The sequence below is a fragment of the Cricetulus griseus genome, chromosome X, assembly GCF_003668045.3.
Source record: "Cricetulus griseus strain 17A/GY chromosome X, alternate assembly CriGri-PICRH-1.0, whole genome shotgun sequence".
Taxonomy (NCBI): Eukaryota; Metazoa; Chordata; class Mammalia; order Rodentia; family Cricetidae; genus Cricetulus; species Cricetulus griseus.
In genome coordinates, this window is record NC_048604.1 from 101,168,891 (window position 1) to 101,192,264 (window position 23,374).

At 39.6% G+C, this 23,374-nt stretch overlaps 2 protein-coding genes across 6 annotated transcripts in view; one reads left to right on the plus strand and one right to left on the minus strand.

The window, feature by feature from the left end:
- The window catches only part of Gpm6b (glycoprotein M6B), a 42,145-nt gene extending 38,189 nt beyond the window's left edge, over positions 1-3,956 (plus strand). For 2 of the 4 annotated variants that reach the window (XM_027432741.2, XM_027432743.2), the window contains 2 exons: positions 691-756; positions 3,728-3,956. In XM_027432741.2, coding sequence (XP_027288542.1) covers positions 691-756; positions 3,728-3,877 — 216 coding nt within the window. In that variant the 3' untranslated portion in view covers positions 3,878-3,956. Of the gene's footprint in view, positions 1-690; positions 757-2,207; positions 2,289-3,727 lie in introns of those variants that run through there. The other 2 variants (XM_027432742.2, XM_027432745.2) reach the window with 1 other exon arrangement.
- A 4,032-nt stretch (positions 3,957-7,988) lies between these two features.
- Ofd1 (OFD1 centriole and centriolar satellite protein) overlaps positions 7,989-23,374 on the minus strand; it is an 81,420-nt gene continuing 66,034 nt past the window's right edge. For both annotated transcript variants that reach the window (XM_027432787.2, XM_027432786.2), the window contains 10 exons: positions 22,654-22,784; positions 21,872-21,983; positions 19,642-20,253; positions 18,998-19,172; positions 16,795-16,895; positions 14,329-14,433; positions 10,470-10,627; positions 9,708-9,860; positions 8,926-8,993; positions 7,989-8,115 (listed from right to left, as the gene is read on the minus strand). In XM_027432787.2, the coding sequence (XP_027288588.1) occupies positions 8,073-8,115; positions 8,926-8,993; positions 9,708-9,860; positions 10,470-10,627; positions 14,329-14,433; positions 16,795-16,895; positions 18,998-19,172; positions 19,642-20,253; positions 21,872-21,983; positions 22,654-22,784 (1,658 nt within the window). In that variant the 3' untranslated portion in view covers positions 7,989-8,072. The remainder of the gene's footprint in view (positions 8,116-8,925; positions 8,994-9,707; positions 9,861-10,469; positions 10,628-14,328; positions 14,434-16,794; positions 16,896-18,997; positions 19,173-19,641; positions 20,254-21,871; positions 21,984-22,653; positions 22,785-23,374) is intronic.

Below are 23,374 nucleotides of genomic sequence, written 5' to 3' on the forward strand. Positions count from 1 at the left end.
ACTCCAGTCCTAGGGGACCAAGCATACTCTTTTGGCCTTCAAGGATACCAAGCACAGATGTGGTACACATACTATTATACATGCATACAAAATATCCATACCCACAAACAAAAACAATAAAGTATCCTAAATTTGTGTATATGTCAGATTTTTAGTAGGAGACCAGAGCTAATCATTTCTATGTCCAGAACAACTTGTTATGAGGGCCTTTTTTTAAAAGTCCTTATCTGGTAACATACCCTAACGCTCTGAAGTCAAACTTGTTTAATGCTATTCATCAGCTGTGGGCTTACAACTGTTTAGGAAACAAAAGTCTTCAGTGCACTGGTGGGAGTGTGTATATTTAAGAAAACACTGATGTGTTTTGGAAAACACCAAGTTATAGAAACAATCAGCCTTTACCCTATCTGGCTTGTCTGTTTGTATAGCTATAACATGGACTGGTGACTCAGAACAGGGACTACACTATATCCATGGTTGAGGCCCAGACCTTTGCTATTCCAATGTGATTCTGGGGTGCAGCCTGAGCATCAGAAATGTTTGAGCCTCCCATAGTGATTATAACATGAGCCAGGGCTCCGAGGGCATCTGGGCCTATGCCCAGGCTAGCAACCAATACCTGCAGAGTAAACAGCATGTAAGACCCCTTCACACCACACAAAATGTTCATGGTACCCTATTCTTTCCTAGTTCTACATGTCCTATCACCTGTTCATTGTGGCTTGTGCTGGAGCTGGTGCCACCGTCATTGCCCTGGTGAGTAACTATCCCAGAAGCCCCCTTGTGTAGCACTCCTGCTCCTGCCTCCAAACAATAGATTTCCCTTTCAGCTCTTACCAGCAGATGAAGCAAAGGATGTGTGTATTCAGCTATGGTTAACTGTTCCCTCTGTAAACTTACCAAATGTCTAGTTTGCAGGAAGTACTAGTAGCTGCCTTGGCACCGACTGATGCAATTTGGACACTGGAAAGAAGAGAGGGTACCAACACCTGCTGACTAGGCATAGCATGTTGCCTTATTGCATTTAGCAATTAGTTCCATGACTTCATTCATGGATAGAAACTCACATGAGGCACTGCCCATTTCTTTGCAAAGAAATCTTGACTTCCAAATAGAAATACAATATACATATATAGTTGATCTCCTTATGTGCAGAAATAATATACTATAAAGTCAATTCAAATGCTAAATTGTATATCTTGAACATAGCCTGTCAGGGAAATACAGAGTAGCCTCTGGGTAACATTATTCCAGTGTTTAGATTTCAGTGTAAAACACCTTAGTTAATATATAATATATATAGTTAATATATAATAGTTGATTCATTACTACTATCATCACTATTACCCATGTCTGGATAAAGGTTCTCTCACACACATTATCTCTGGAAGGCACTAACACACCTTTCTTGGGAGCTATTTTAGCAAATTGGCACTAAATAGTATGCTTGTTTACATTGTGAGCACAGAACAAAGGCAGCAAAGCCTCACCTCAATAAACCTCAGCTAGAACTGTGCACACGAGGGGACTCAAATCTAACTGCTTTGCGCGTGTCCAGTCATGGGTGAGAGAATAGTTTTGGTGTGACATATTTTACTAAGTAGGCGAACTTGGAATCTGCACATAAGAATCAACTTAGAAGCAAACAGGCTTGCATGCATGTCTGGGTATAACTGGTGGTGGGGGGGCGGGGGGGGGCTTGGTTTATGCCTTGTAAAAAACTAATTTAAGATTGGGAGTGCAAGGAGATTTCAGCTGCTTGAGGATGGCCAATCCCCAGTTTTCCTAACCATGAAGTCATTCCTTCCCATGAAATCACCATGGTGACCTGTTCTCTTGGCTGAACAACAGGCAGGAAGAAGACTAATTGCTGCTGAGCAGGCAGTTTGGAAAAGATGAGAAGAAATAGGGCAGTGAGATTCATCTCTCATACTGCTGACCCAGCTCTCTCTCTTGTTATTCTTGAACCATAGCCAAGGCTTTTTAATAAGCTTACTGAGGACAGAGCCAAGGACTTACATTATATATGTGTGATCAGAAAAAAAGTCATGTGCTAGATGAGAAAAATCATCTGCTTTGATTGGAAGGTGGGGAGAAAGCCCGTAGACTGTGAGCTGGCACTCATGGCCTGCCCCAGTTTAGAGGTGTCGCACCATCGGCCCCCCACTGCCTGTATCTTACTCTCCTGTTTTGTTCTCTTCCACCAGCTGATCTACATGATGGCTACTACATATAACTATGCGGTTTTGAAGTTTAAGAGTCGGGAAGATTGCTGCACTAAGTTCTAAATTGCATAAGGCTGATAAGGAGCTTTAGAGAGCTCGGCTCTGTAGCATGAATATCACTGACACTCCAGACTAAATCAGAGTCTAGCTTTCTACAGTTTTGCTACAGTAATTTGTAAATAGCTTCAGTTAACCCACTTTGCATGGTAGACTAAATAATATGACTTACTGTACGTGGATTACAAAAGAATACAAAAGAATGGGGTCTGGCTATTTCACAGTTTGAAAAGGATTGTTATTTACTGATACTGGTGAGCATTCTTTGAAAAATAATTTTCTTGAACTTAAACTTGGAGCAGTACCTCTAAATGAAGTATTAACACGTTGACATACTGCATTTTCCATTATTTTTGCTTGCTTGATAACCAGCCTTAATGATGGAAAAGAAAAACAAGTGCTGAAGATGGAAAAGTTATAACCTAGATTTCATTTTGTTATTCTCTTTTCTAGAAAATACTTTGCAAGCATATTTTAAATTCCATTTAAAAGGCTTTTATATCACATGGTTTGTTCATAACCAAATAAATGCCCTTTCAAGTAGACCAGATAAAATTTGAAGAAGGGTGTCACTCTGAAAAATGATTAAATATTTTTGGCATAATAGTCACGTCTTTATAACCCACAAAACTAGTAACTTGTCTTGCTGAATAGTAACTGTTCCCTCATAACTAGGTTCTTAAGTTGCATGTAAGATTTTAAATGGGAAGAGAAGTTGGGCCCAGATCTCTGAAGGTCTCATATACGTTGAGAAGGAAGTATGGCTTTTAAGGAAACTGAGCTGTGTAGATTTGTTTCAGGCAGTAGGAAAATACATGAGAAGGATATGTGTGCCACATAAACTGTAAAGAATGATAAGGATTTTTATGTGAAATGAACTTAGAGGATATGAAGTAAAGGCAGTTATAAAAGAACAGTTTTCACTACTAAAAATGTGTTAAACATACAGAGTGCATACTTAGTTTTTAATTTTGGTTTTGACATTCATTCAATTTTTCCACATTCAATATACAATTCTATAATTATTTACTCAAAAATAAACATTTTTCACACTTGTAGGCCTTTGGGGAATCTTTCTTTACCCACAGTTAAGTCTTGGCCCTAGACTTTTAAACCTAAAAGGCAATGTTTCTGAGCTTCTGCATTTGTCTTTAAAATTACTCTCAAGAAGGTAAAAAGCACTGTCATGTTTCATTTTGACTTCTTTAACAATAACTTTGGCCATTTTATTCCCAAGTTTACTATATTTGCATACTAACTTGTCTTCAGCTCTTAGTATGAAGCCAACTAGTAGAGCATGCTGTGCCTCTGACAGCTCTGCTTCGAGAAGAGCATTAATAGCGAATAACCCTCGCCCCTCTCCAACCGATCCGTCTAATCTGACTACCAGCTCGCTTTGCCTTCTCACATGCTCACTAGCCATCATGCTCACCCTTCTCTTCCAGATCCACTTCCTCATGATACTGTCTTCTAACTGGGCTTACTTAAAGGATGCAAGCAAAATGCAGGCTTACCAGGATATCAAAGCAAAGGAAGAACAGGAACTGCAAGATATCCAGTCTCGGTCAAAAGAACAACTCAATTCTTACACTTAGAAGTGTTTGCCAGAGTGTGTCAGCCGACGAATTTACAGCTCTGACAAATCATCAGACAGCTGCTCTGCAGTACAGATGTGTATCCCACCAAACTAATGTAGACATACCAACATTTCACTGTCTGTCTCAAGCTGCTGGGGTGGATCTCTAGGAAAACCTTCCAGTGGGCAAATCATTTTCTTTAGAACAAATATTGGAGGTTTCATGTTAGCCATTTTAAAAGGCAACACTTTGACAGAATGACCGTTTATCCTTTGGAAAGTTGTGGCATGTGCACTTAATTGTTAGAGCAGTTCTAACACAGGCAATGGAATTACATCATGCTCCTTGATAGGGACCTGTGGCATGCCAGTATCAAAGGATGTGACTCTAGATTTACATATGCCACCTGTCCTCGAGTGTTATCAAAATAGAATTGGTGTGAAGTTCATTTCTGATAGCTGACCTTTATTAACCTTTAGCTCATCAAAGAGGTGATTCCTTCAAACTTGTAAAAATTAGCATCCCCAAAGTCTCACTCATTCGTTTCCCATGCCATTCAGTAATGCTAAAATGAGCTGCAATTACGCTAAATTTATCAGTGCAGAAGCTGGATTCAGACTCGAGCTCTGCAAAATCAACTTTATATTAGCTCACATCGTAACAAAATGATAGTGACGATTCAGTAATCACCCTTCTTGTTTGGAAACAAATGTCAGCTCTGCCTTAATATTTGCTTTAAATTATTAAGAATTTATATTGTAACCAGAGACCCAAAATTCCTTCATAGACTTCTGTTCCATGAATATTTTTCTTAATTAAGAAGTGTTACCTTGTTAAAATGACCACCATTCTAAAACATCTTAAGTGGTCTGGACAGTGAGTTTACAGTTTCATATCAACTATCTAAAACCTAACTGCAAATTGACCACAGACCTCTGACCTCCTACTTTTATAGACTTTAATACATAAGTAATTTAAATTAGGGTTGGTATTTGTTTGTTTTCTTATCTAAATCTTAATTTCCTGGAATAATAATGTTTGATGTTCAGCAAGAAAACTGCTTGAGTTTAAGCCATTTTCAAAAGAAACTTGCCTTCTAACTCATTGTGTTCCAGAACATTAAGTGACTAATAGGTACTGGGTATTAGTGATGGTAAGCTTTGTGTTGTTCTTTCTGGAATGATCCATATAACTGTGGGGTGCATCAGTGCTTTTCAAAGGGGCTGCATACTATAGGGTTAACTATGTATATTCATGTTAAGAGTTACCTTGTGGTTTGGCTGTTTCCTGGATTTTAAAACATATACATGTGCAGAAATGTATTCAAATGAAAGGAAGCATACCTTTATCAAGATGCTATTAAAATCGAACATCAACTATCGTATTTCATTTGGATTTTTTCTTTTGGTCAATGCCGAAAACCGCCTATTTGGATTCTTTTTAATTGGGAGACGCTCTCTTCTCTGTAGAACAGTTGTTCCAAGATAGCTTAGTGTTTTGTTTTCCTGTTGCATGACAGAATTCAATATTTTTTTCCAGCAGTGGAGGTGCTGTTAGAGTCCAGTGTTCTAGAAGAGGCAGTGTCTAAAGCCTAATTTTACTTTTCTAATTCTGGTAGCTATTGCCAGGAATTTATGAAAGTTTTGTTGAAGTAGTCTAATATTTTTTATGTAAAGAGCATTAAATTTTGCTATGTATAAATTTTTGTACCCTAACAGTGAATCAATATTTTCTATCAGTGCCAAGGGCTTCCTGTAGTTCTATTCAAGTGTTACAATAAATATTTGTAGATAATAGTCAATACTTGTGTATGCTTATTTTAAAGATCTATTTAGGTGGAAATAGTTGTGGATGTACTAAAGAGTAATGAAATAAAATTATAGCTTCATTTGCTTGTCTTTTTACCATACATAAATCCTATCTTTCTCTGTTCGCAGTACGGTGTCATTTTTAAATAATATAATTCAAAATTTCACGTTGGTAAAGAAATGCAGTCCATGGGAGAATGCTACAGGTTTTATTTTGCACACACACAAAAAAACTGTTTTTAGCAAGAGCAATTTGAGGAAATATTATAACCCACTGGGCTGTATTTTGTATAAAATGCCACTAGCACTTAAGAGGTCTGTGAAAGGCACAAGATTTTCATAACTAGTTTCTCTAATAAAAAGCCATCTACCTACAGGATTAACACATAGCTTAATCTTGGGCAAAGTATAGTAAGGGTCTATACGCTGCTGACTCATTTTCAAACCCAAAGTCTAGAGGAAAAGATCTGGGGATATAAAATGAAATCTAATTCTAATAGTTATTCTGTGAAGCAGCAGCACTAAATTTGTTACTTGAAATTTCATTCTATAATTTCAAACATTACTTTATAATTATGCATTTGGATTGTCTACACCTGACCTTTCTTAGTAAGGCCCAGCCTTTGGGCATTATGGACACAATAATCTCTATATGAGGTGTTGACACTTGATCACTGCACCTCTCACTCATATACTGCAGAACAGCAGGAGCCCAAATGCAATGAAATTTGTCTCACTTAATACCTTCTCTGCTTAGGTTGCAGTTTGTGTCATTGGATAAGCCACAGGAACCTCCTGAATAAACTCTAATGGTTTAACAAAATCACAAGCAGTCTTAATTGACAAAATCAAACATAGAAAGCTCCAAAGGGCATAGGTTTTTCCAATTACCTCTTGTAAAACATTTTAGTTGAATGAGCCAGCTGGTGGTTAATGCCTTTATTTCCAGCACCCGAGAGGCAGAGGCAGGTGGATCTCTGTGAGTTCAAGGCCAGTCTGGTCTACAAAGTGAGTTCCAGGACAGCCAGAGCTGTTACACAGAGAAACCCTGTCTCAGAGGGAAAAAAATGAAGTCAAGTTACAGGGGAAGCCTACATACTTAAAAATCAACATTGTAAATAAAAATCAACATTGTAAATAAGGATCAAGGATACTACCATAAAGATGTTGGCTTATGCCTATTATAAAATATCTTAGACCACATAACTTATAAAGAAGTAAATTTGGGGGGTTTTGTTTTTGTTTTGTCTAGACAGGGTCTCTCTGTGTAGCCCTGGCTGTCATGGAACTCGCTTTGTAGACCAGGCTGGCCTCAAACTTAGAGATCTATCTGCCTGCCCCTGCCTCCCAAGTGCTGGGATTAAAGGTGTGCACCACCACTGCTTGGATAAGTCTGAGGTTTTTTTGTTTTGTTTTTACAGTTCTGGAGACTGAGAAGCTCAATAACAGTGATGACAAGTTCAGTGATTGGTGAGGGTTAGGCCTTGGATTAGTGGTGAAGTTCTTGGTACTTTTGAAAGAGGTGATTGCTGTCTCTCTAAAAAGGTGAGAGGCAAATGGGCCTATAGTAAGGTCATTCATTCCATTTACGAGGATTCTGCTTTCATGACTTAATCATCTCCTAGAGGACGACCTTCTAATACCATCACACTACAGTTTACGTTCTAACATATGAGTATTGGAGGACCCACACATTTAACCAGAGTAGATGGTAAAATATTATTTATAGACATTACAATGGAAAACTTTGTGTTCATGACTAGGGAGAAAACTGTGCTGGATGGATGGCTTCCTGTTTTACACGTCAGAGCCTAAGTGTGGAGCAGAAGGCACACAGTTTAAACTTAGGAAATGCAGGCCTGCAGCCTGACAAAATAAGTTTTCAAATAGGTATAACTTAAGACAAAACCAGGAGAGGAGTGTCATTTTAGTGTAATAAATAAATTCCACGGATAATGAGAGGATGGCAATGTATGCCTTAAAAGGGAGGCAGAGGCAGACAAATCTGTGCATGTTCAAGGCCAGCCAGGATTTCAGAAGTGTCTCAAAAAAGAAAAAGGGTGGTGGAAAGGTTCAGCTGACTCTGTTATTTGTTTCATACATTATGGTACCAAATTAAAACCATGGTTTTTTTTTGTTTTGGTTTTTCGAGACAGGGTTTCTCTGTGGCTTTGGAGGCTGTCCTGGAACTAGCTCTTGTAGACCAGGCTGGTCTCGAACTCACAGAGATCCGCTTGCCTCTGCCTCCCGAGTTCTAGGATTAAAGGCGTGCACCACCAACGCCCAGCTAAAACCATGTTAAAAAAAAATCACTACACACAAAATTTCTGACAATTTTAATTACAGAAAAGTAAGAATACTATTACACAACTTCTTCTAAGTAAGAAGCTAGGCAGCTAATATGATTACCAGACGTCATCTGGTTCTTCATGAGAAAAACCTGGAGAACTAAAGAGAAAAATTAGATATTTAAAAAACTGATGCCAGTTGTTTTCAACCTGTGGGTCATGATGGGGGTGGGGGTAGGTGTTGAATGACCTTTTCACAGGGGTCACCTAAGACCACCAGAAAACACAGATATTTACATTACAATTCATAAGTTATGAAGTAGTAATGAAAATAATTCTATGGAGAGGGGTTCACCACAACATGGGGAATTGTATTAAAGGGTCACAGCATTAGGAAGGTTGAGAACCACTGTTCTTAATCTTCATACTGTTCCTATTCCTTTTCTGAAGGGTTTTATCAGAGCCAATTTCAAATAAAATCACAATGAACTTTGTTTTGTTTTTGGTTATGTCGTTTGGTTTTGTAGGGTCTCATGAATCCCTGGCTGGTCTCAAACTATGTAGCCAAAACGGACTAAATTTCTAATCCTCTTCCTTCCACCTCTGAGTGCTGGAATAATAGGCATGCAGACAGCACAAAACCCTGTTTATGAGGTGTTGGGGATTGAACCCAGGGATTCACACATTCTAGTTAAACACTTCTAGGCTAAATCTCCATCCCATTTAAATTCATTTATTTGAGAGACTCACTATGTAGCCCAGGCTAGCTTCAAACTCTTGATCTTCCTGTTTCAGGTTACTGAATGCTGGAATTACCAGCATACATTACTATGCCCAACTTTCAAAAGACAGTAATTTTTACTGATTTAGTAATTTCTTTAAGGCAAGGCTAACTATCTGATCACTTTTAGCTGACAAAATGAGCAATACTGGTTCGCCTGAGGGACAGAATGTTTGAGGGAAACCATACCTTTCATCCTTGTCACTAGGTGTCATCGTGTCCACTAGTGAGCTTTCTCTGCCTGATTTTTTTGAGCTCTTCCACAGGATGGAGAAAGAAGAATTTTGAAACAAGTTAATGTCATGAAACAGATGCTTTTACACTCGATCTTAGCAGGAAGGCCAAGAATCAGTACATGGATTTCTCTAATAATTATTTTGGAAACATATATAAGAGACTAATACATGACTCTTAAAGTCAAATTTAGCAAACATATCAAAATAATCCAATAGCATGCATTTTCAATACTCCTAATTTAGACAGAAAAAATTGCATAATTTATCACTACTGCTTGTTTTCAAAAAGGACATCCCAACTGATACAAAATGACAAATCAGAATCTTTTCAATGTTTTACCTAAACAAAGACTGAAATTTTGTCAGCAGTGTAATATATTTTTCAAGATTCATGGTTCCATTTCAAATATTCACTTTTTTTAAAAGACTTTATTTATTTATTATGTATACAACATTCTGCTTCCATGTATATCTGCACACCAGAAGAGGGCACCAGATCTTATAATGGATGGTTGTGAGCCACCTTGTGGTTGCTGGGAATTGAACTCAGGACCTCTGGAAGAGCAGTCAGTGCTCTTAACCTCTGAGCCATCTCTCCAGCCCCAAATAGTCACTTTTTAGCATGTAGCCTTCTTGTCTTCAATAGACAATACATGTCCCAAGGTGTTGGAATAAGCCTCCCCAGTAACTACCCTCTCCTCTGCCACCCCACATGGCTATCCATAGCATAGTCACCTTATCTGCACTTGATTGCTCCTGTCTGTGCTGGATGATTTTCATGTATTTCTCTAAAGGATTTTCACCATGAGTTGATTTGTCTTTTGGTTCTTGAACACTTTTTTGTAATTCTTCTTCTAATTCAATCTTCAGTGATTCTTCAATCATTCTCTAGAAACAGGCCGGTGCCAAAATCGGAAATACATGAACATATTTTAAAAGCTTCTTAGTGTTTAAAAATCATAGCAGCATGATCCTTATCATGGAAACACAACTTGCATACCAGAGGAGTGTGTGTGTATTTAAACCAAAGTCATTGCTACTATCAGATAAATATGTCATTTCAAAGAAGGGAGGGACTAACCAGAAGGCCAAGAAACATTTCTAAGACATGTTAAATAGCCAAAGTAATCCCTCTTCCTAGCACTAAAATCAGAACATGAGACGCAAGGAGAGGTAGACAGAGATGTGTGTGCCTAGAAGCCACTACAGACTGACTAGAACCACCTCCTTGTCTTGGCTCTTCCAGGCTGACTAGCTGGCTCTGTTAGAATGTGTGTACAGGGGGAAGTTACACAACACATCAGAGTACATGTGAATGTCTTTTCAAAACCAAGATGCTCAGAAGGCAAACACAACAAAGAAAGGAGAGGGAATGCCTTTGAAGTTACCTGCTGCTTCTCTGACCTCACAGCACTACTGGCTCACATCCCTGAGCTCAAGGTCCTTGCTGAAGGTGTCTGAGAAGCAACTTGTACAGAGATTTAAGTGACACATTACCCGCTCCTGCTCCAGTTTTTCCAGCTCTCTTCTTTCCCTCTCTAGAGCTTCTTGCCGTTCATTCTGCCTTTGTTCTTCTCTCTTCCTCCGTTCTTTCATGTGGAGTTCCCACTGCTGCTGTTCTTCCATTTGTTCTCCAGTTTGGCTCTCATCAACATCTAACAGGACAGAAAACAGAGTAGCTGCCAGCATCAGACTTTTCACAGCTAGTCTTCTGCAGGCTTGATTCTGATTACCTACTCTAAACTGTTGCTCTATTTTCATTGTCTTCCAGCCCAATGACTAACCCCCAGCAACATACCCAGACTTTTACTTTCCTGAGATGGATATAAGCCACACCAAAATAACTCAAATGCCCTCCCTCCCTCCTATATCCTCTTCACTCATCTCCTCTCCCTGATTCAGCCTTTCCATAGAAAATCCTACATTTCTGCCGTCACAACTGAGTGCAATCCCTCTCCTAGCTTCAGAACCATTAGCCCCTATTGCCACAACAGTTTCAAAACCCTTTCTCATTACTCCTAAAAAGATGGTCAAATCATTCCTACCCTACACAGAACTCTCTCCATTTCATCCTCTAGCCCTGTCTACCACGTATATGCAATGCCTGTGAAGGCCAGAAGAGGGTGTCAGATACCCTGGGACTGGAGTTACAGATGGTTGTGAGCTGCCATATGGCTGATGGGAATCAAACCTGAACCTTCTGGAAGTGCTTTCAACCACTGAGTCATCTCTCCAGCCCCTCCCTAGGGATCATCTTAATGCCCAGTCATTTCCATATCTTTCTTCATTCCCAACCATTCTCCCCAGCCTCACAAGCATGTCTTTACTGGGCTTTCTAACACAGGCCTGGAGAAATTCCACAACACTAGCCTCCTCCCAAAGTTATACTGGTTCTTTCATCATCTTTGTCTAGTTAGGCCACAGATACACACAACTATAGTGCTAGCAATTCAGAAGGCTGAGCCCCAAGTTCAAGGAGAGTCCAGGCAATATAGTTTATGCCATATCCACTGAGCCAGCAGGGCTTATGTGCTTGTACAATTGATCTTGCTGTTACAAATCCTCCTTACCCTCCAAATGATACATAAACACACCAGTGAGTTACCTGCCAGTGTATTATAATTTCTAAAACATCATGTGTGCATATTTTCCCCACTTCTATTTCTTCTGAGCAAGGCCCATTGTCCTAGTTAGTGTTTCTACTGCTGTGAAAAGCAACAGAAACCATAACCACAGCAACTCTTATAAAGAAAACACATTTCATTGGAGTGACTTACATTTTCAGAGATTTAGTTCATTATCATCATGGTGGGACATGGAAGGAGCTGAGAGTCCTACTGGCCACACTGGGTGTGGCTTGAGCATATATGAGACCTCAAAGGCCACCTCCACGGTCACACACTTCCTCCAACAAGGACATTCCCACTCCAACAAAGCCACACCTCCTAATAGTGCCACTCCCTATGAGATTATAGGGGCCAATTATATTCAAACCACCACACCCATGTTTTAATTACTTGTCTGTTCCCTTTCATTCTTTGCACAGGTCCCTGTCCTTCAAAGGTTTAATTAAGTCTCAATTTCACAGATGCTACTGCTGGCCATTCTTTTTGTTCTGGCCCATGACCTACATTTTTCCACCCAAACAATGTCAATCAGCAACAATGACACATGTTCACCAGAGTTCTTCAGACTCCTGCCTTTCCCCAAATGCTGAGCAGGAATGGAGTTAGCTTTACTGACAAGAGAATGGCAGCACAGATCTATCTATCTATCTATCTATCTATCTATCTATCTATCTATCTATCTATCTATCTATGTCGTGAAATTAAAATAGCATTGTCTCACACTTTCACAGGCACAACCACCCTGTCCCTCCTTTCTGGTGGAGAGGTTACTTTAAATGATTTTACTTTTCCACAGAGAATAGCAATAACAAAATAGGACTGTTGCTAAGAAAGAAAAAGGGAAGTAAGAGGAGGTAGGAAGAAGAGGAAACAGAGCAAGATGAAAAGGGGGAAGGGGAAAGAGAGGAAGTGGCAGCATTATATAGAAACTTCTTTGGACACAAAAGTCAAGACCAGAAGCATATGCATTAGCCACCTCAAGGACACATATTTTGACCTTTATTTGTGCCTAGATGAAGAGGCAGAGACAAATATATGACAATTTCTCAAGTGACCAACACATAACCATGCTGCTGATTATTTAAAAAGCTACATCTCAAGGGAGCTACTCACCTATTCCCTTTAGCTATTATTTTGGCTCCTTCCCTCAGGTCTGTGAACATGGCTGTTGTACCTTCTGTTCCTCCTACCAAGGGCCTGCTGGACTCCTTCACTGCACCCTTTTCCCAGACTCTCCATGAAGGCAGGAGCTTAGTTTGGCTCACTGATTATACCCAGCCCCTAGGCAAGTACCTAACAGAGAGAAGGTGCTTGGTTGCATTTGGTTAAATGAATAATCTTCTGAAGCACACTTGCTCCTTTCAGTGGTTCCTCATCTGCCTAAGGACTGTGGCTTAAAACAAGAAACTACTATGGAGAGACTTTGGGTATGTGTGGGGGGGGGATGATGATGATGATGATGTTCCTCTTTGGGTAGCACTAAGAGGTAGCTTTAAGTAACACATTTCCTTTCAAGTTTGAGGCCAAGAAGACAAGGACCTGGCTGTTGGCTGGGCTGGAACAAAACACAAACTTCCCTCAGTTCTGCTCTCTGCTCCCTCTTCCACCTGACAGAGAAGGGGATAAGCTGAAGAAGAGAAAGAAGCATTGGCCAGGCAGATGTCTAATGATTACTTTCCTCAGTGATGATATAAAGATATCAACATTTATGAAGACTGAAATATGTTTTTCTATGCTAACTTATGACATAAGTGAAGCAAGTAAGACAATAAATACTCAAATGTTTGCGATTATATTAAAGATATACAATGGGACTTGATCATTACTTGAAGTTTTTACCATAATTTCTAAGAATGATACAGTTCCTTATGGAACAATTTTTGCAGAAGAGGAGTCTTAAGGGAAAAGTGTTATTGCTCTGCCCAACTCTGACCAAAGAAACATTTTTAAAAAGACTTAAAAGTGAGCGGGGGTGGGGGGATGGGGGTGGAGTGGGCACACGCCGTTAATCCTAGCACTCGAGAGGCAGAGGCAGGAGGATCTCTGTGAGTTCGAGACCAGCCTGGTCTACAAGAGCTAGTTCCAGGATAGGCTCCAGACACAGAGAAACCCTGCCTCAAAAAAACAAAACAAAACAAAAGACTTAATGTGAAGTCTGTGAAGTCTTCCTCTCAGAGGTTTCTAGTATGTTATTAACAATGATAATACCACAAGCCCAAGTCTCTGAATTAATCTATGTTTATGAAATTCCTACAGGGTCAGAGAGATAGCTCAGCAAGTATAGGTACTTGCTACCAAATCCAAGTTTGATCCCTGAGAAATGACTCCCACAAGTTGTCCTTTGACATCAACAAATAAACACACAGAAATAAACAAACAAACAAAAACCCCAGACAAAGAAACAATGTTGAGCCTGGAGAAATGGCTTGGGGGTTAAAGTGTTTGCTACTCTTCCAGAGAACCAGCATTTAGTTCCCAGAACCCATCACCAGGCAGCTCACAACAGCCTGTAACTCTAGCTCCAAAGAATGCAATGTCTTCTTCTGACCTCCCACGGCCTTGAACTCTCATGCACACATACAAACAGCAGTATCCATAATTAATGAAATAGATAAATAAATGTAAGAACAAAAGAGCTTTAGTAATTGGGAAAGAATTTACAGAGGACACAGATCAGGATGCAACATGTGGTTACTGTTTACTGCTAGTTTAAGGGAAAAACCACTTACTTGGGTAGTCGTATGAAATTGGTCTGGAAGGCACAGCAGCTGCAGCAACATCCATGACAGGCATGTCACCAGCAGGGTGGAGTCCTTCTGCTTCTGGCTTGTTCCCTGCATTCAAATGAGGTACATAATTGTACATGAGCCCTTAGTAACAGCAGAAAGTGAAGAGAGGGCTATGTAGTGCAGGAATGGAGGGTGGTTAGGGGTTAGGGAGTAGTGGGGATAGATGTAACCATGGAACACCAAAACTACACTAAAAGCATCTGGTGGCCCTTTCCTACAGGGTTCTAAGTCCAAACATTTTCAAGGTGCTCAGTTATCAAAGTTTCTTTCTATTTTAAAGAATTACATTTTTTTAACAAAACTAGATTCATTACTCAACAGAGAATTGATATGATTTGCATATAAAATCTTTTGAATTCATGACTGAAAGCCCGTCAACATCCTGGTACAGATGAAAGAGGGGATAAATCAACCCTACTGTTTAACTGAGGAGCTTTGGTAGCTGAAAGCTACTGGAGTACAAAGAGACAATTTTGTTTTGTTTTGTTTTGTTTTAGGGAAAAGGCTCCTACAAGTCATCCCTGCTTTAGTGAATGACCACATACTCATGTACATATGGACAGCTCTAACTGAACTCAGTGGGTTATGAAATTGGATGGGGGAAATGGTGGGGGGAGTCAGGAAGGAATTTGAGAGGGAGTAGGCAATGGCTATAATCAAAAGCTGTAATCAAAATACATTGTACATGCATGTATGAAATTCTCAAAGAATTAAAATTAATGACTTAATTAAAATTAAAAAATTAATGACTTAAGAAAGTCATTATTAACTAGTAAAAAAAATTCACAAAATTCACTAAGCCTTTTCATTTAACTATGCAAAATGATTCTTTCAGATTTGACAATGAAATTACAAGCCCAAAATATAGGTTATATAAAAATGTAAAGAATTCTCAAGCTGGAAAGAGTCTCAGAGGTAATGGACCCTATATTTTTATTATACCTATAAAGTAGGGTGATAAAGTCCAAGGCAAGGTTATATTTAGGCCACCACTTTCTTGACTCTCACCTTAGTTTTTGTGTGTGCGTGCAGAGGCCAGGTCAATATTCAGTGTCTTTCCCAATCACTCTCCATCTTATTTTTTGTGACAGTCTATCACTCAACCCTGAAACTTCAGTGATATGGCTAGGCTGGCTGGCTAGTGAACCCCCAGGAATCCTCCTGTCTTCACCTCCCTCCCCAGTGTTGGATCACACGGGTGCACTACTGCACCCAGCTTTTATGCAGGTGCACTTTACAGACTGAGCCATAGCTCTAGCCCCTCATTTGAACATTTTTTCACTTCGATTCCATCAGTATAATTTAAAGAAAATATCTCATATTCCACAGAAAGGAAAAAATGGACAATTATGAGAAAATTATTTTTTTTTAATTGAAGTAACCCCAACCTTGAAATATCACTTTATGGCTTTGGTTTTAACTTGGAAACTATGAGATATACCATTTTTTTCCAAAGGAAACTCAAATGCAACCTGATATTCTTTGTGACAGAAAAATGAAACAAGGCTGACAAGATGGCTCACCAAGTAAAGGTGCTTCCCAATAAGCTTGACTACCTGAGTTCAATGCCTTACAGGGTGACAAGTGAACTGAATTCTGCAAGTTGTTCTCAGATCTCCACATGTGCTGTGGTACACAGATACACATACATGTGCATGCATGCACATAACAGAAGTTGTTTAAAAGAACTTTTGTTGATAAAATTGTTTAAAAGAAAAATAATGTATCTCTACCTTATCACAAATTAGAAATGTCCCAATATACAACTATTTTGCTAAAAGAAAGCTTTCCTACATTTTCTATTTATAAAAACTGGTATGTGTGTGTCAGGGTAGGAGGAAAGGAATGGCTCATTGGTTAAAAGCTCTGGCAGCTCTTAAGGAGGACCCAAGATCAATTCCCAGCACCTGGCATACTCATGGCAGATAACAACCATCTGTAACTCCAGTCCCAGGGAATTCAATATATCCCTCTGGCCCCTATGGGCATGAGGCACATAGACATACAGGCAGGCAAAATACCTCTACACATAAAAATAAATAAAATCTTTAAAACTGCTATATGGCTAGGAAGATTGGTTCCATGAGTAAAGCACTTGCTTTCCAAGTGAAAGCGCCTGAGTTAGAATCCCCAGAATCCCATGTAAAAAGGTTCATGATAGCAAGTGTCTGTAATCCCAGCATGACTAAAGTGTTATGGAAGGCCAAGACAGGACAATGTCAGTTAACTCACTGGCTGTGTAGTGTGACATACTGGTATACAATGGTGAATAAAGACACCCTGCCTTAAACAAGGTGGAAGATGAGGTATGGCATCTGAAGTTGTCCTCTGACCTCCACCCAGGTGCCATGGCACATGTGTAAACATGCATATAGATACACACAAAACCTAATATTCAAAGCTTACATCTAAAAGGTGGTTCACACTCCTCTTTATCTTTCAAAGATTGCTTGTCCACATTTGAAAATTCACTTTTGTCTTGAGCTTCAGTTAGTCTCTGATAAAAACTGGATTGGAAAAATAAAATACATGGATACGAAGTGTTAGTAACATAAAGAGAATAGGGTAGCAAAAGTTTTTTAGTTGCTGAAAATAATTTACAAAACTTTTGATTTTTTTTTAAGACTGGTTCTCTGTGACTGGTCTAGAACTCACTATGTAGCCCAGAGTGACCTCAAACTCATGGTAATTCTCCTGTCTCAGTCTCCTGAATGTTGGAATTATAGGCATAAGCAAGCATGCTTGGCTCTGAAATTCATTTCATTGTCTTATAAAGAATGGCTCTATTTTCTGGAGAGATGGTTCAGGAGTTAAGAGCACTGGCTACTCTTCCAGAAGGCCTGGGTTCAATTCCCAGCACCCACATGACTTCTCACAACAGTCTGTAAATCCAGTTCTTGGGGATCTGACACTCTCTTCTGGCCTCTGCAGGCACCAGGCACACATGTGGTATACAGACACAGAAGGAGGCAAAATACCCATACACATTAAGAAATAATAATAAGAATGGCTCTAGGCTCCAGTTGTAGAGTGCTTGCCCAGCATACATGAGATCCTAGTTTCTATCTCAATACATTTCAAAAGAGAAGAAAAATGAAAAGGTCTCTGTGTGTGTGTGTGTGTGTGTGTGTGTGTGTGTGTGTGTGGTGGGAGAGAGAGAGAGATTAGCTCCAAGGAACTGAACCTGCCACCAAGCATGTTCTTGTAAACTAATTCATATTTACTCAGCCACCTCCCTTGTTACCACCCCATGTCCATAAGTAAACACTGTTCCAGTTAACAAAGAATATCGTACTCTCAACACTATTCCTAGGGTTGTTTTCCACTAACTACAAGTCAAATTCCATATGCCATCAGCACAAACTAGCTGAAAATGTAACTCTACAAGCCCAACTATGTGTCAAAGTATGCTGACTCCACATACTGTGGGTCTCCATACTCTTTCTGGCTTTCTCATAAGAAAATTCAATACAAGCTGGCCCTAGGTACTCTTGTCTATTGCTTCAGAGTTCAAGAGACAGACAGGCTGGAGGACCACTATAAGTTTGAAGTCAGTCAGACTGGGCAATATAGCAAATGAGCCTGTCTGAGAAAAACATAAAAATATTAAAGAATAGGGCTAGAGAGATGGCTCAGAGGTTAAGAGCACTGACTGCTCTTCCAGAGGTCCTGAGTTCAATTCCCAGCAACCACATGGTGGCTCACAACCATCTGTTATGAGACCTGGTGCCCTCTTCTGGTGTGCAGATATACATAGAAGCAGAATGTTGTATACATAATAAATAAATAAAATCTTTAAAAAAATCACTAGTGAGAAGAATATTTAAAAAATATTAAAGAATATAAATGCCCTAGGACCATGGTAGGCAGACATTGCAGTTTTAAAGTCTGAACAGGTAGGTAGCACAAACATCAAGTGCCCAGCTAGTGCCCACAAGCAGGGATTCTGAATCTCCTGCTGTGGCTCTGCCTGTGAATCACAGCCCTGTCGACCTACTGGCCTAGTTTCTAAAGACATCCATTTCTTGCTACTTTGACACTCATACCATAGAGCCCACCATTATACTCCAGAATGTTTCAATGATAGACAAACTGAAACCTTGTTTATATTTAAATGCCAAAACATTTTTTGTTGTTTGTTTTTGAGACAGTCTATGCAGCTCTGACAGTCCTGGAACTCAATATGTAAAACAGGTTGGTCTTGAACTCAGACATTCATCTGCCTCTGCCTCCTGAGTGCTGGGATTAAAAGTGTGTGCCACCACACCCAGCCCTCAAAACATAATTTTTAATGACATTTTGATGTGTGAAACTTCTCCAACTTTAAAAATGAGCCAAATCTATTTGCTCTAGCAAAATTTATTTACATTTGTCTATCTTTATGAATGAAATCCATTCACAGAGCAATGAAGATGTTTATTAACACAATTATCACACATTCTCCATAATTCAGATGACTTTCAAAGATCACAAATGATTTTATAATCTAACTGCAAATTTCAGACTGCCACATAATCTTTAATATTGCCTTAAAAAGGCCAAAGAAGTAAAAGTCAAAACAGTAGGTCAGTAGCATGAGTCAACAGAAGCTGATGAGAAAATAACTTACCAGGCATTTTTCTCTTGAGCACTGGACAAAGAAGGACCAGAGAAACTGTGCCTAGATTGAATAGGTGATGGCTGGGCTGTTGTCCTGTCAGGACAAGGACTAGAAGAGGCAACATGTGACCCATCTGCTCTGTCAAGACAAGGGCTGGAGGAAGCAATGTGTAATCTACCCAGACCTAGGAAGTAAAAGGAATCAGGGCAAGTATGTTACAAGCTGCATAGAGAAAGTATCAAAGGTTTTTTTTTTTTTAAAAAAAAAAAAGCTCTATTAAGCTGAAAATAAATCCTATGCCATCCTTGCAAATAGCCAAGCTTGATATATGAGATCCACAAAGGAAATGATTTAATTTGATTCAAGCACCAAAATCAAACTGTGTTAGTAACATGAAACATACAAAACTAATCAGCAGCAAGACAAAAGCCATGTTGTTCCCTCAATACTACTTAGTGCTAAGGAAACTCTAGACCTTAACACCCTTTGTGCTTCCACAGCACCCTGTGACATGGGAGGGCTACCACTGTTGAGCAGCATATGGCAGGAAGAGAACACCCACCACTGCTGGAGCAGGCTCTCACAGGCTGACTACTGAGTATACTACCTGAGTCAAATGCATCTATGTCACAACCCTCTGGACAGTGACTTACCTTCCAGATACATTTCATTATCAAGGCTTCTTCTTGATTTTGGATGGGGTGTAGAGGAGAGGCGTACAGAGGAAGAGGTCCTTCGAGGCCGTGAAGCCACACTGCCCATAAACGCTTTGGACACATCATGCTTTTCTTCCTTTACCATGTCCACAAGAGGCTGTTCAGACACAACCCTGTCCTCTGCAGAAACATGTCTATCCATGGAACTGGAAGCTGTGCTTCTACGAACTCCTATCGAGTATGCAGATGGAGGACTCTTTGCTGGCTGAGGACTCATGTTAGGATCCCGAGTAACTCTTCGATGGTAATTTCTGAACGCCTTTTCCAAGCGCTCAGCCTCTTGCTCTAGCTCTCTTACTTTGGCTTTAGTACTACTGGCTACAAACTCAAGGTCAGAGTCTGGGGAACTAGCCTCTGCCGCTGTATTTGCATAAGGTAGGATCCTTGATTTAACTGCACCTGCCATAACCTTGTTCTGTTCAAGAGGCACATTCAAGAAATCCCCTCTTGTATCCCCATTGTGAGGTGCCATCTTGCCACTCACTAGACCACTCAGGGAATGAAGGGGCAGAGACTGCTTTGGATTTCGGAATACTTCATTCTCTAGGGCTGCAGGTCACAAAAAGAAAATTTGAGAAATAAGAAGAGAAAGCTGTGAATAAAATTAAATTATACTCAAGAGTATTTTTAAGTAGTACAATCAAGACTGCACACTAAAGTTTCCTAAGCCATAGTCAGAACTATTAACATTTACTGAAAGCTAACTTTATGTATTAAGTCTTTATAAACATGATATAATTTCACAATCTGTTACATATGAGTCTGAAATGCCTGCATGTGAGAAGTGAAAATAGGCAATGCATTGGGTACAAAGTCTACACAGATCAGAATTGTAGCAAATCCATTTAATAAATCTTTGTTTATTCCAACCAGCATGGATACTCACACAATTAACTGCAACACAGTGTCCCCCCACCCCCCAAACTTAACTGTCAGATAACTCAGCCAGGAATTCTCACTGCTCTCTGTTTTGAGAAGAGACATTGTCTTCCTGAGGTGGGGACCACATGGTCAGCAATTCCTAGAGTTGCCGAGATTTCTTAGCATAAATCTAGCATCTATGCTGTCTCTTACCCTGTAACACCTCCTGTGATGCTACAAAGACAAGTGTACAGTGGACTTGGTCCATGTATGTGGATTGCAGGAGGGCCTTAGCTTCACTGATCTGCTTCCACATTACGAGACTACTATAATTTAAGTAGTGGATAGTCTAGCAAACAATTGTGAGTAGAAAACAAGGAACTGAAGAAAACAAGTTTAAAAAGGAATAAAGAATTAAAAATAAAACTAGAGGAGGTGGAAGGAACAAGGGATTGATGAGAAACATGAGTCCAAGCAGGAACTGAGTAAAGCTCAGACCAAGGAAGGATGAAAACCAAGCTGAACTGGAAACAAATACACGCTGGGTCCAAAAGCAACTGAAAAAGAAAGCATTCAGGCTTTACTACTCTTTCTATGAAGCAGAAGAGATGAGAGACATCCACAGGGAATACAGAGTAATGAATTATTAGCAGTAGTAACTAGTACCTGAGTGACTTCCATATAGCAGCTCATGCCCAATATCCATTCCATCTTTGCTCATTGTGGCCCAATAGGAATCTTTATCCCCATTATAAATGAGGAACTTGAGGAAGTTAAGTGTTATGCCCAAGATCAGACAACTTCAACTGAAGGCCAAAACAAAAACAGGTCTCCAATTCTGAAAGCAATTTTCTTTGCGTCCAGCTATCCTGCTTCTCTTATGTATTTATACACAGGTATGCTAAAGCTGGAAAGGAGTAGGGAGGATATGATCAAGATATACTATACACATATTCAAAGAATTTAATAAAGCGTTGGATGTAGTAGTACACATCTGCTTCCTATGGCAAGATGGGAGAGGTAGGAAGAGCAGGAAAATGGGCAGGACAATGGGCAGGTAGCTCAGAAGTTAGCTAGTCTGGAGTAGATAGTGCAGCCATCAAAACAAGAGATACACTGCCTCAGCAAGGTGGAAGAAGGCAAAGACAGGGAACCAATTCCTGGTAAGTCTTGTGGCCTCAACCTGAGTGCCACAGTGTTCTGGTGCTCTACGTGTCAGTTTCTCTCTCTTACACACACACACACACACACATTCACACACACGCACACAATTAATAAGCAATTTATTTTTAAAAAAGTCTCCAACCTGTCTGAGTTTGTTTTAGTTGTGATTTTAAATCAGCAACCTGAATGGTTAACCTTTTAACAGAAGCATCGTATTCTAATATCTGGCCCTTTAACTGTGTAGAATGTTCAATCTGAAAAAGAGCCAAAGAAAAAGAAATAAATACAAAACAATTACAGCTTGCTTCAAAAGGAAAATTTCTCTTATTGTGTTTACATTCTTTATTTTGCCAATTTGAAGAAGCTTTTACACCAATAACCAATAGGATGACCTCTATTAAAACAACAACACCCAAACAAGTTTTCACCAAACAAGTTTTGTTTTTGAGATAGGGTCTCTCTGTGAAGCCTTGGCTGTCCTAAAGCTCACAAAGACGCATCTGCCTCTGCCTCCTGGTTGCTGGGATTAAATGGGTGTGCACCTCCCCCCTTCCCTTTTCAATTTAAGTCTTAAAAACAGCTAGCTATTCTATTGCACAAAGGCAGAAATTACAGAGACACAGTGGCTGTGTGTATGCCACAAAGCAGGTATCAGGAGACTCATGGTGGTAATTACCAGGTCCTCTGAGAAGTTTAGGTCTAGACGAATGTGCTTTCCATTCAGTGCTATTGCTATCAGAAATATAAAGTCAGAATCACCAGAGCATTTTCTCATATGAGAAAGACTCCTTTGCAATGCTGGGGGGAAGAAACTCTTTGTATTCATATAAATCCGATTTTTGCTAGTGTGACATGTATAAAGTTTCTTTAGCTACTATCAAGTGGACTGGCACAGTACCCACAAGAAGAAAGACCAATACTCACTTCACTCTGAAGCTGTTTCTGCAGAGCTTGCCGTTGCATTTCAAACTCCTTGTGCTCCAGTGCTACAGTATGCTCTGCTTTCTGTAATTCTTTCTGAAAAACCAAAAGCTCAGGAGGTGGCTGAGTTATACCTAAGAAGGTTTAAGAAAAAAAAAGAAAAATATTTCTAGTTATTATCAATATTAAATTTGCTTATTTCATTTTAAAAAGCAGATAAAGAATAGTTTCCTTTCTTTATTCATGCAATTAATATTCTACCACTTCTATTAAATGGTCTAATAACAATTCTGATTCACAAATTTCAAAATAAAATAATTCATGGCAATGTAACTTTATTCCTCCAAGAGCTCTCTAAGTTAAAGAATTCTTTCAAATTCTTAAATTAACTCAATAGCCTATCTCTTTCCTCTACCACATGCAGACAGTATTTTAAGAAAGAGCTCCCTGGGCTGGAGAAATGGCTCAGTGGTTAAGAACAGCAGGTCTTCACGAGGTCCTAAGTTCAATTCCCAGCAACCATATGAAGGCTCACAGCCATCTGTAATGAGATCTGGTGCCCTCTTCTGGCCTGAAGGCATACATGCAGGCAGAACACTGTATACATGATAAATAAATCTTTTTTAAAAATAGGGGGAAAAAAGAAAGAGCTCCCCAGCTGTCACCTGTTAGTGGCTACCCCTGTTTTCATCCCAGCTGAACAGCAGCCCATGGCAGTCAGGCT